Raw genomic sequence first — 12,470 nt, 5'->3', positions numbered from 1 at the left:
ACAGCAACAGCTTGTGGCTCCCTGTGGGTTGGAGCCCACACTACAGCCAATTGCCAAAACATAATTGCCTTGTGTGTGAAGCCAGATTTTCAGAGTTTGTCTAGAAAGAAAAAATAACTATATCACAGCTTTGTTCTCGCTTCTGAGTAACACTTTAGAATGTTATTAAACATTTGCTGGGGAATGCAAGCACCTAACTCCAATGCAACTGCAAAGAATATAGGTGTCCCTGAGATGGTAGCATCTTGTTACATGGTGGCTAAGAGCCTCTTCTTGCATTACATCTTTATGCCTACATCTAAGATGATTGAACTGCTTGCCTTATAAACAAAAGGTGAATACAACAACTTGTACTGTATCTGCAAATATGTTCCATGTAGGCACACTTGTCAAGAATTCTGCCCTCTTGTATCTGCCAGCACAGTGCATGTGGTGCTAAAGAAGCAACTGTGCTGCTTGGGGCAGAAGGAGGAAGTGAAATCCAGTTTTTGTTGCCATCCTGAACTGCTGATTGGCACTATTGCTGGTTTTCTCAATGGGCTTTCAGCAAGCAGCTTTAGCAACTGGGTTGTGGAGGAGGTGCCATTAGTGAATCATCTGTTTTCACGCATGGTTCCTAATCCACTTAGGGCGCAATCCTGACTGCACCCTAGGCCAGTGCAAGTTGCTTGCGCCGGCCCAGGAGGATCACAAACGTAGTGTAAAACACATTTGTGCCTCAAGAGTTGGCTGGGCTGGCACAGGGACACACACTGGCCTGCAGAGGCTGTAGCCAGCCTCTGCACTGACTTGGGAAGGGAGGGTTGCATCAGCCGAGCTCAGCTGACACATGGGTCTGGGGTGGGCAGGAAGGAGGCAGGAGCAAGGTGTCCCAGGGCGGGTGGAGGGTGGTCCTGGGGGCAGGTGGAGGGGGAGCGGGAGGTGGGGCTGGAACCCAGCTGTTATGCTGGATCCCAACCCCGTTCCCCAAGCAGCACAGAGCAGCTGCAAGCCGCTCCGTTCTCCTCAGACTTATGCCATCTCTAGCAGTGTTGCAAATCCAAGGAGACCCATTGGGGCCATAGTGGCTTGCCTGGGGGCAAGGGGAAAAGTTTCCCCTTGCCTACAGCTGAGCGACTTCTGGCCCCAATCTTGCACTGGATACAGCGCAGGCCTCCTGGCCTGCCTGTTCCAGCACAGGATCATGCTGCACGGGACATACATGTGGAAGATCCCCACTAGAATTCCAATACATAAACTTACCTAAACTTCCCCACGCTCATGCAGCAGTGCTGGCTACGCTGCATCCTGCAGGGAAGTTTAGCAGGCAGAAAGTCCCCGCAGGGTAAGCCCCAGCCACCACTATAGGTCAACTTGGACCACTGATATTGCTGGTGCAAGTTTATCTGTGTTGGCAGATAAGGCCCAGGGAGTAGGTGTAACAGGGCAGGGGGAGGATGGGGTTGGGCTGCTAAGGCCCAGGAATGGGAACAGAATATGATCAGCTGATCCCACCCCCTCCCAGATCTGATCTTCCCACCCCACCCCCATCACTACACTCCCCCTGCTCCAATCCAGCCCCTGTGCCAGACGCACCTGCTCTGGTGGGTGCTGCTCCATCTGCTGGCAGCAGCGCGAAGGCTCTGGCCTCCTCACTGGTGCTTCCTGAAGGTACACTGTTGCAACGTGCTTTGTGACAGCACATGCTGGCTGAATGTGCTGCACCAGCAGAAGTCAGGCGTAGGATTGTGCCACATATCAAGAGTTTTTTTAAGAAGGTTGTTTTTATGCATTCAGTATCCTCCACTGAAGATGTGTTTTAGGTGCTTCTTTCCATCTACTTTCCAGATGTCTTTCCATCAGTCCTATTTAATTAGTATCCTTTCTCAATTTGAAGCTTTGGCTCTATATGCTATAAAAGTACTGTAACACAACTGTATTATTCTGAAAGAATTGTTTAGTACAACGTGAAATGTGCTTTGTACAACTCACCCTCTTTGATAGGGTGGCATTTCCTAAAAGACATTTCTTCATGAAATGGAAGCCTGTAACCCTAACATAGTCACTTAATTCAGTGACTTTTGCAAGGAAATATGTGATGTATTATGTGCGCTTAACTACCTGGTCATACAAATGTATCATCATCTGAATCATTGTACTTGAAATCAACTCAGGGATTGAAACCCTAAAAAATTTAGGAGTAGCAATGGTGCATACTGCTTGGGTGCCCTGAACAGAACCTGTGAATAAATAACTGTACACACAGATTGTGGTCACAGTGTACTTAACATAAGTAGGGATGAGGCTGCACTTCCCTGTAACAGATGTTCCTCAACTGACCCCCTGCAGAGATGTATGTATGCACAGCTTCTATAGCCCTCTAATGTATGGGGGGGGGGGCACTCTCTGCTTCTTCTTGGTAAAAAATTAGAGAGAAAGCTTTGTCTTGATTAACAAACTATCTGCATAAAGTGGTGCTAAAATATATCTATTAAAAAAAACAACCAAGGTGTTCTGTCATGGCTAACTGGCTTTATAAACTGCTTTTAATAGTTACCATTTTGGGTACCATTCTAATTTGTCAGACTTTAGAAACTGTCTCTTATAGAGTTGCACTATATTCACCATTAAAAATTGATAAAATATGAAAAAATACTAATTTTAAAATATTAAGTGCTTCATATTGCTGCCACTGTTGTCATTTCCCCTTTTGCTTTCGAGTGTTTGCGTTACAACGGGATGGCATAAAACAAATGTCAGATTAATAGAAGACCATGTCCAAGGATGCTTTGACATATGATCTTTTTCACCAGTCACAAACTAACTTTGCACATTGGGGCAAAGAATAAAAACTTCACATATAGGCTAATGGGTTCTGAGCTGTCTGTGACAGATCAGGAGAGAGATCTTGGGGTGGTGGTGGACAGTGTCAACCCAATGTGCGGCGGCAGTGAAGAAGGCCAATTCTATGCTTGGGATCATTAGAAAAGTATTGAGAACAAAGCAGCTAATATAATGCCGTTGTACAAATTGATGGTAAAGCCACACCTGGAGTATTGTGTCCAGTTCTGGTCACTGCATCTCAAAAAAGACATAGTGGAAATGGAAAAGGTGCAAAAGAGAGCGACTAAGATGATTACTGGGCTGGGGCACCTTCCCTATGAGGAAAGGCTACAGCGTTTGGGCCTCTTCAGTCTAGAAAAGAGGTGCCTGAGTCATACAAAGTCATGCAGGGGATGGACAGAGTGGATAGAGATACGCTCTTTTCCCTCTCACATAACACCAGAACTGGGGGACATCCACAAAAGCTGAGTGTTGGGAAAGTTAGGACAGAGAGAAGAAAATATTTCTTTACCCAGCATGTAATTAGTTTGTGGAACTCCTTGCCACAGGATGTAGTGATGGCATCTTGCCTGGATGCCTTTAAGGGGGGATCGGACAAATATCTGGAGGAAAAGTTCATTACAGGTTACAAGTCATAGTAGGTATTTGTAAGCTCTTGGTTTTAGAGACAAGCTGCCTCCGATTGCTAGATGCAGGGGAGGGCAGCAGGACACAGGTTGTGTCTGTTGCCTTATGCGCTCCCTTGGGCATTTGGTGGGCCACTGCGAGATACAGGAAGCTGGACTAGATGGGCCCTTGGCCTGATCCAGTGGGGCTCTTCTTATGTTCTTAACTTCATTAGCCTACCAAGAGCCTCCTGATTTAAAATGATAAAATACTAGAGACAAGGCTTCCACCAGCAACACACACTCTTAATATGAAGCCTGAAAACTTTTGTAGAGCTCAAAAGGGTTCACTGTTGTATAATTTTTAGTTGGTCCTGCTAATGTTTTTATGATTCTACAGGTTGGTCATCCCTTATCCAAAGTGTTTGGGACTAAAAGCATTTTGGATATCAGATTTTTCCATATTTCAGAATACTTGCATATACATAATATATGGGGATGAGGCCCAAGTCTAAACACAAAATTCATTTATTTTCATTTACCCTTTATACACTTAGCCTGAAGGTAATTTTATACAATATTTTAAATAATTTTTTGCATGAAACAATGTTTCTACATGAGTTTATGATTTTTTTCTTCAGGCAAAAAAGTAAAAAGAAGTCATGTTGGCACTCAAAATAGTTCCATACTCTGTATTTTAGGTTTCTGGATAAGGGATGCCTAACCAGTACTAAAATTTCTTCCCAAAGTTAGTAGCAGCAAATACTAGCAAAAGTGGAGGGTAGTTAGAGGGAGGCACCTATTTGCAACACCACCAGAGTTCCAAGTACACTGATTCTTCCTCAGCAGCCATTTTATTCAGATCCATCAAAGAGACATCAGCCTGGATTGGAGATCCATTGGCTTGGCCAGGACCATTTGTCTCCTGCATTTTACCTGATCATGACACATTATGCAAGTTGGTACCTGAATTTGCTTATTTGCTCATATTTCCATGCCCTTTTTGTGTTTTGATGAGTGACTTAAACTGTAAGCTCTTAACTGAAATCATAAACTCTCTTGAGTGCATTGGCCTAAAAGCATGATTGCTGTTAAAATAACAGCAAAAATACAAATAAATCAAATGCAAATCTATATAAGCATACACAGTACCCCTCTATCTTGTGATACTAGATAGTGAAAAGTTGAACCAGCTAGTGATGGTAGTTAGAAGTTGGTTTTACTCTCCCACGTGCAGTGTTGCTGTACTCTTCGATCCTAAGCAAAAATAACTATTTAGTCACTTATAGGAGGAAGTAAAGGAGTAAGAATTGGAGTCAGGCCTTGATCCCTGCCAATCGCACCTATCCCAAAAAGATAAAATACTGGGATGGACAGATTTCTCCCCTCTTCCACTAAACACAGGAGGACTCAATTTTCAAAAATGCCTCTTTACCCAGTTAGCTTTATTTACCAAAAATACTCTGACTATCTTGAAGCTACTGTGCATTGCTAAGGATTGCATCTTAGGGTATACTCTTAATTCATATATAGAACTAACCAGGTGTGCTGGGCCTCACCATTTCCCCCGCACTTGGAATGTGACCCAATATGCAGAGGTAGATTTTTCACATCATAACCACACTGTCTAAGCCTGCCAACTATTTCTGAACTGTTTTAAAAAGTATTAATTTAACATTAATATAAATACTTTAAAAAATATGTTCAATCCTGACACGAAAGCTCAAGGCAGCTTACAGAGTTAACTCACAAGGCAGTCTCTGCATGTTTGCTGAAATCTACCAGGATCAGAAACCTGAAGCTTTCCAATTCCAGATTGAAGAGCAGCTCTGTGAGCACAGGGAATATGTTAGGCAGAAAAATGAGTCGAGACCCAGCACAATCCCTAATCTATTCCAAGAGCCCAACGTGAGGTATGTACATGGTAGAGGGCCATGGGCATTCCTAACCCACTCTTGATGTTGACACTGTACCTAAAACATGGCTGGAAGCAACAAGGTCAATACAGACCTAGCTCTTTCTCCTATGATCTTATCCTGAAGTACTCATGTGCTGCACAGGACAGAAGGAACAAGAGAAATATACAAGAGATTATAACCATTTAATAGACTAAAAATACAGGCTTAGAAACAAAAGACTGCACACAAGAAAACACTAGAACCCCCACATTAGGGCAGTCTCTCTGTTTTAATGCAACAAACGAGAAACACTATATACACAGTTTATGTACAAGTATCACCTCAATTTTACATCTTGAGGCTAAAGAATGGCATGTTAGATTTATGAATGCAACTTTTAAGTTTCAGTCCAGAAAACAGCGCTATCCTTTCAAGTGGATCTTGAAAGTCAAATTCCACTGTGCAGTGAAGCTTACTGCCAGGTACGTGTATACAGAATTACAATCTAAACACAGTAAGGCTGACAGTATCAACCCATATTAAACGTCAGTCCTTTAGAAATCAGATCAATTAAACTCAAGGAAGCTTTCTACAATGACATCCAGGTATTTGAGAACCCCGTTTTTGTAGTTCTATGCAGGCAACTGCATTACTGAGTCTCTGGTGGACTGTGTTTGCTTGGTGGGTCACAAGTTGTGCATTACATGTTGGCTGTCTTTGTCAGCAGGTTCGGAATCCATGGATTTGACTCGGCACAGGTTCCGAAACCGTGTTGGAGGGCCTCTCCACACCTCAGAACACATCCTGGAGGTGTCAGAAAGGCACTTCCGGCTTTTGTAAAAACAGGAAGTGTCTTTTCAACACCTCTGGGAGGATCTCAGAACCCTCCCACACATGGCTGGAAGGTGCTTTTGGTTGCATCTAGAGGTCCTCTGATGGACCCCACAAATAGATTCCATCATCTGCATCATCTGTATCCTCAGGGGGTCCGGAAACAGAATCCCTGTGAATACCAAAGGCCAACTATTAAGTTATTTTGCACACTAAGTTATTTTGTATCAGTTTCAACAGCAGCTCTCACTGCTGGAGGACTCGGCATCTTGCAACAGATCCTCTAATTTCCGACAGCAGGTCACACGGGAAGAAAAGTTGAAAAGCGCTGGCTTTAAACAATCTATGTGCAGTTTTTGAAACTTTAGGTAGATAACATTAGCACATTGATATTAAATATTTTTATATCTATAATACCAATTGCCATTAGGAAATTACCTTTGATACCACTTTATCCATAATCTCACAAGTAACTGTGACTAGATCACAGAACTAGGATATACCCAAGTGCTGTTATTCTGTTAGTAACCAATCCATTACGCAATTATATTTTTTACCGAGTTTTACTGTCAGAGCAAATAATGCAACTAAAAGTCCATGCAAATTCTGAAGGAGACTTTTCATCATTTATCTGCCCCCCATCCCATACTGATAATGTCCATTAGCTGTTTTTCAACTCAAAGTTGGTCAATAAAAACCTCACAGCATATAATTAAACAGACGTTTGCTTGTAGTTTTTCGTATCCAAGACTTTCTTCCCACACATTGAGCAGATGCCTATTAAAAAAAGAGAACAGTAAAGCTGAAACAAACCTTTCCTGCTAATCCAGTTAGTTGAACTTAGGTTATCTTGGCTAACATGGCAGCTTAAATAATTACACAACAGAAAAAAGACAAAGAAATAAAACAGGGCACTTAGGGCCCAATCCTAAACAGTGTGCACCAGCTTACCAACAGCGAGCACTGTCGTAAACATGCTATAATGCACATTTGTGAGCCCTTTGCGCTGGCGGAACACTGGTGCTCCGCCACTCTGCGGTTGCCCAAACCGCCAGGAGGCAGAGAGGTGGGGGGGCGTGGGGGGGAGGCAGCATTCCACAGGATCCTGAGCTCCATGTCAGGCTGTGCAGCTCGACATGGAGGCTCTTGATTCTACAGCAGCCCAAGGGCTGCCACAGAATCGAGTAGCCTATTGTGGGGCTACTTTCCTTCCCCCAAGGAGCTGCCAATGGCAGCCCTGTTGCACATAGGATGCCAAGGCTGCCATTTCAGCACTGTGGCAGTCCCGGCAGAATAGGCAGCTCAGGATTGGGCTGTTAGACAGCAAGCTGACAAGGCAGAGATGCCCCTTGACAATTCTATTCAATGCAGTTCTTCAAAAGCATGACGCTTCTATACAACAGAGGCAGGGGCCACCCGAAAGTGGTGTTCTATGGATATACAAAATGTCTCCTAAATGTATTTTAAAATTTGCTCTGATAATTGACCCAAGTGTTATTTAGCACACCAAGCAGAAAATCTGTTCATGAAGTTAATTCATGACAGAGAAAGGAACTAATGTCCCACCTCCTCCTTGTAGAGTGTGTGGATAAAATTGCACAAGCTGTTACCACCCCTCCTGTTCCAATACTGAGGCCTACCATGCTAAATTAAACATTTTATATGGGTATTGCTTCAGTCAGCAAGATGGAAAAATGTCAGATATATCTTTACATTTATCTTTAATAGGTGATATTACTGATGCAAGTCTATTCCATTATGAATTAAAAGGTGGAACACTGTGTAGTTTCACTTTTTTCATTTTTATCCAGTCTTTCACTAATAGTCCCTACAGACAACTTATTTAACACGAAGTCAAGGGAGATTAGTAGGAATACAATGAAAACTAATCAAGAAGAATTGTTAACAGTCTTTTAATAAAATAGAGAGAAAATCTTATATTTAGCAGGTGCAGGCAATAAGAAAAAGTAGTAACTTGGAGTACAGAAGAGACCCAACAAAGACACAGAACACAAAGTGGCCTCAGAGTAGTCATTTCAGTTGCTTTTAGACCAACGTGTGATAAAATTGAAATATTTGTGTACTTTATATACTAAGAAAGAACACATATACTTTGATGAGAAGAACAAATGAGCAAAAGAAATATTTATGAAATATTGGATCTCACCCTTTTTATATGCACATCCCTGGCAGTAGTGAGAGCCTGGCTGATGAACTGAACTTTTACAAATGCGGCATATTGCAAATTTGTTTTTGCCGTAAGGATCAAACCTAGAAAGACAAAAATAATTGGATTATCTACTCATACAAAAAGTGTCCCTATTTACTTTCATAGTCTGATTATACCAGGGAGAGGAATGGGATAAAAGGAAAGACAATTAGGGGTAGATTAATAATGAAATACAAAAATAACATTTCCCACTTGCAATTTTTCATTTTTGCTCTATCAAATATTTTAGACCATCCTGCACAACAACAGCTTCCAAATAAATACAGGCAGCTGTCAATTCTGCAGGGATTAGGTTCTGGAAAATTGTGTGTATATCAAAAATGTGTAAATGAAAACTGACATTCCTATAGGAAGCAACGGGATTGGCTTGGGTTAGGGGAAAAGATCCTAAGTAGTCAATTTGACAGATAGAAAAATATCCTGGCTGGAGTTATAAGAAGTCTCTTATCAGCAACTGATTAGCAGCTAATCAATTCGCTCTCTAGCATACAATAATGGGAAGCTTATGCAGTCTCAAAGACTGGCTTAAAAACAAATCCTGTTGCCTCAGCCAGCCACTTCATCAGTGTCTTCTCCAGTCATGCACTGTTGCCTCAATATGCATACATAGCCTTCATATGGCCAGTCAAAAAAATGAAAACCAGCCATTCCAAAAACCCCAAACCCAAAGGACCCCACTCTTGCCAGCTGACAAGGTGCAAGAAAGAGAAGAAAAACAGAAAAAAGATTTTTTTTTTTTTTTGCAAAGGCAGCAGACCAAAAAGTTTATATGAGATATAAGTGAAGGGGAACAGCAGGGAAGAAGCTCCTAAACTGGAAAAAGGTTTGGGGGGGGGAGGGCAGGGGGGGGGATAGAGAGTGAAATGTATTAGAGAAAAGATGAGGAAGATACTGTGAATGGATGGGAATATAAAAGCCAGAGTGGTGGGGGTGGATTAAAAGAGGAACCAGGGAGATGGTGGAGAGAAAGACAAGTCAAGGCAATACAGGATACAGTGTGAAGAAGGAAAGACAAGAGGGCATAGAAATGGAGGAAGCAACATTCAGGAGGATGAAGGGAAGGACTGGATTGCATTTGTGTTCATCTTTTGCCATATTATCATTAAATGTATTAGGACACCAATTACCTTGCCTTCTTTGATGTCAAAGCCTTGTTTTCATTTAGTTTTCTCCCACCACTTTCTATAAAAAAAAAAATGTAGGATTTAACGTAATTTGCAAAATATTATAAATTAAACCAATGCCAAGATGTGACCTCTCTTGCATGGTTACACTACCCAACAATTGATATGAGTATGTGAGGTCACCAAGTGTCAGAGTGAGTTCTCCTGTCTGACATACTGAATTTATGGGGATACACTGCATTTATCCAGATGCTTCAGAGAGACCATTAAAAAAAAATAACTTTGATTAGGGCTAGGTTAAATAATGTATTCAATTAATTGACACTTTGTGAATAGATTAAAAAAGCCAACAATTACTCAAGCACTGAATCCAGCACATCTGGTGAGATGTTCTCTGATGGTCAGCACAAGCGAGGGATGTTTTCCTACCTTCTTCCCTCACTTGTGCTGAGAAGACACAATGAAAAAATAAAAGCAACTTATTTTTTTCCCATCAGACTCTTTAAATACACATTTAATATTAACATTAACTAAATAACATTCATCAATCAACTAAGGCTGCAGTCCTACAAACACTTCTCTGGAACAAAGTCCTATTGCATTTTACAGGACTTTTGAGTAGACATGCACAGGATTGGGTTGTAAAATGATAGCTCTCGATGTATCTGGTACATGCTTTGTCCTCCCCCACATTTACATTGCCCACACTCCTGAGGCAAAAAAGACTACTTGCTCAACTACCATTGCAAGAAGAACAGAACAGTAAAGTCATAAACCTTAACATGACTTCACAGAAGTGCATCACTGGGAGACAAGGACTACTGCCATTAATTCACATAAGTCAATGGCACTTCCTGGTACAAATCCAATTTTTCTTAACACCAAAAATTTTTCAAAGATATGCAAACAATGGTGCATAACATATCCGCCTGTCTTTTTTTTCTTCCTACACCTCATCACCTTACCAGCTGCCTGTCCCAGCCCCTCCGGAGTATCTCAGTTTTAAGAACCACCCAGAATTGTTCTTGGCAGCTCTGTACACCATTTCTCCAGGTTTGAAAATGCAAGGAAGACAGTACACACCGTCTAGTATGGCTGCAGAATGCTTTACAGTTGGAGAAGTAAGCCTGCAGTGTCTGGAGAGTGGATATTCCTCAGCACAAGGAAGTGACAAATTAGTCCCTGCTCACTCCTAAGGAATGTGCTATTGTCTTAGAGCAAGAGATGCTTGGCAAACTGGATCCCTGGACCAAAACCAGGAAATGACATAATGGGAGGGCAAAAATCAAAAGATTTATTTTGGATCCTTGATGTGTTTAAGCATTTGTATTACCTCAGAAATTATTTCTATAATCTTTGCTAACAGTAATCCTGTGTTTGTGGGGCCCAGGCAGATAATCAATCAACAGAAGAAGTTAGAGTCAATTCTCACGCTCAGCGCCCCTCCTCACGCTCACACACAATATCTATACCATTTGACTGTTGGGAGAATACACTGGATATTACAGTAAAGAAAAAGCAATTTTGAAATGAAGACATCATACTTTAATCCACTAAGATCCTAGGCTTACCAATAACCAATGTTATTTAAATAAAAGCAAGAAATAGCTATCTGCTGCAGTGATATATATTTTTATATGTTTTTTTAAAGTACCTGTGGTGTTTCTCGCACCATCTTTCCATGTATCAGGTGTGATTACTGTACCAAGTTTTTTCTCACCTGCAAAGAAACAAATAACCACTGAAGCACCGAACAAAGGATGCAAGAGGCACACTCCAGATCTGATTCGCTGCCCGTCAGCTACCACTGTACAGCCTCACTATTTGATCACTGGCAAGAGACATCATTTTCTTACAGGCATTCAGTGCTCCTAGGACCATAAAGCCACAGGCCTGTGGTTTTCAAGCTCCCAGGGAGTTTGAAAGCCACAGTAAGTTCTTGCAGGGCGGGGGGAGGCAGCAGGGCAGGGGAGTGTAGCGATCACTCCACTTTCACATGTGAAGCTTCGGGGAGCAGACAGCCCTGCAGACAGTCACGCAGGGCTCCCCGCTCCCCCAGGAGGCCGAAGGAGGCTCTGGCAAGTGTACCCAAGCCCCTGCAGACCCCTGAGCAGCACGATCCTGGGGATCAAGCCACTGCCTCCTGGCTGCCCTGCCCCTTGAGGGGAAACAGGCCAGGGCCCACAAGTTGGGGCGTCCGAAAGGCCTTGCCGTCGCAAAGAGCTGGCCACTGAGAAGCAGTCTTGGGGCGTGGGAGGGAGGGAGTGGGGGGAGGAACCAGGGCTCTGCTCCACCAGATCCTGAACTCTTGGGCTGCAAGGCCGGCGCGAAGTCTCTCCAGCCAACGCCAACAAAACAGGGGCACAGGCTTGAGAAGCCCCTTACAGAAGCTCTTCGGTGCCTGGCGCAGGTCTTCTTCCGCTCTCCATGGAGGTGCCAGGACCGCACCTGGGCCCTCTGCATGCGCAGCTGCAGCCCCTGCCCAGTGACTCAGGCAGAGGCAAGCCTGGCAGCCTCCTCCAAGCACAGGCCGCTCTTAACAAGGACTCGCTCAGCCACACCGGAGCCGCCCCCTTCCCAGAGAACCTCCCCCTGCTCAGAGACCCGGGTCACCCCCAAGGCGGGCTGCTCGGGCATCCCTCTGCTCCTGCGGCAGAGAGACGAGGGCCTCGGAGGAGACGAGCGCTGAGGGGTCCCCAGCCGCTCCCTCAACAGCCCCTTTAAGGTCTCCGCCCACCACGACCCCCACTCACACTTCTCGCACACCATGACGACGATCCCAGAGCCGGCCGACCACAACAACGCCCCTCGCTTCCGCCGCCCGCCCCCGTATCAAGCTTTCAACTTCCGGGTTCTGAAGAGGCCCCGCCCCTTCATCCAGTCTATTGGTGAGCGCGGACGTCTTGCGCCTACCATTGGAGGAGCTCGCCAAAGAGTCCCGCCCCTTCTTTGGTCTGAT

General features: G+C 43.7%; 1 protein-coding gene across 1 annotated transcript; it reads right to left on the bottom strand.

Annotated features, from left to right (window-relative positions):
• Nucleotides 1-5,510: 5,510 nt before the first annotated feature.
• CRIPT (CXXC repeat containing interactor of PDZ3 domain) lies at nucleotides 5,511-12,350 on the bottom strand. The gene is made up of 5 exons (XM_066611821.1): nucleotides 12,265-12,350; nucleotides 11,166-11,231; nucleotides 9,515-9,569; nucleotides 8,325-8,428; nucleotides 5,511-6,934 (listed from the first exon to the last, which is right to left on the bottom strand). Exons 1-5 carry the CDS (start codon nucleotides 12,278-12,280, stop codon nucleotides 6,870-6,872), a joined length of 306 nt encoding a protein of 101 aa, XP_066467918.1. The 5' UTR covers nucleotides 12,281-12,350; the 3' UTR covers nucleotides 5,511-6,869.
• Between the last annotated feature and the right edge of the window lie 120 nt (nucleotides 12,351-12,470).

This window comes from Tiliqua scincoides, chromosome 1 (genome assembly GCF_035046505.1).
Source record: "Tiliqua scincoides isolate rTilSci1 chromosome 1, rTilSci1.hap2, whole genome shotgun sequence".
Taxonomy (NCBI): domain Eukaryota; kingdom Metazoa; phylum Chordata; class Lepidosauria; order Squamata; family Scincidae; genus Tiliqua; species Tiliqua scincoides.
The sequence above is the reverse complement of the archived record's forward strand: the minus strand, read 5'-3'. Positions and strand labels throughout refer to the sequence as shown.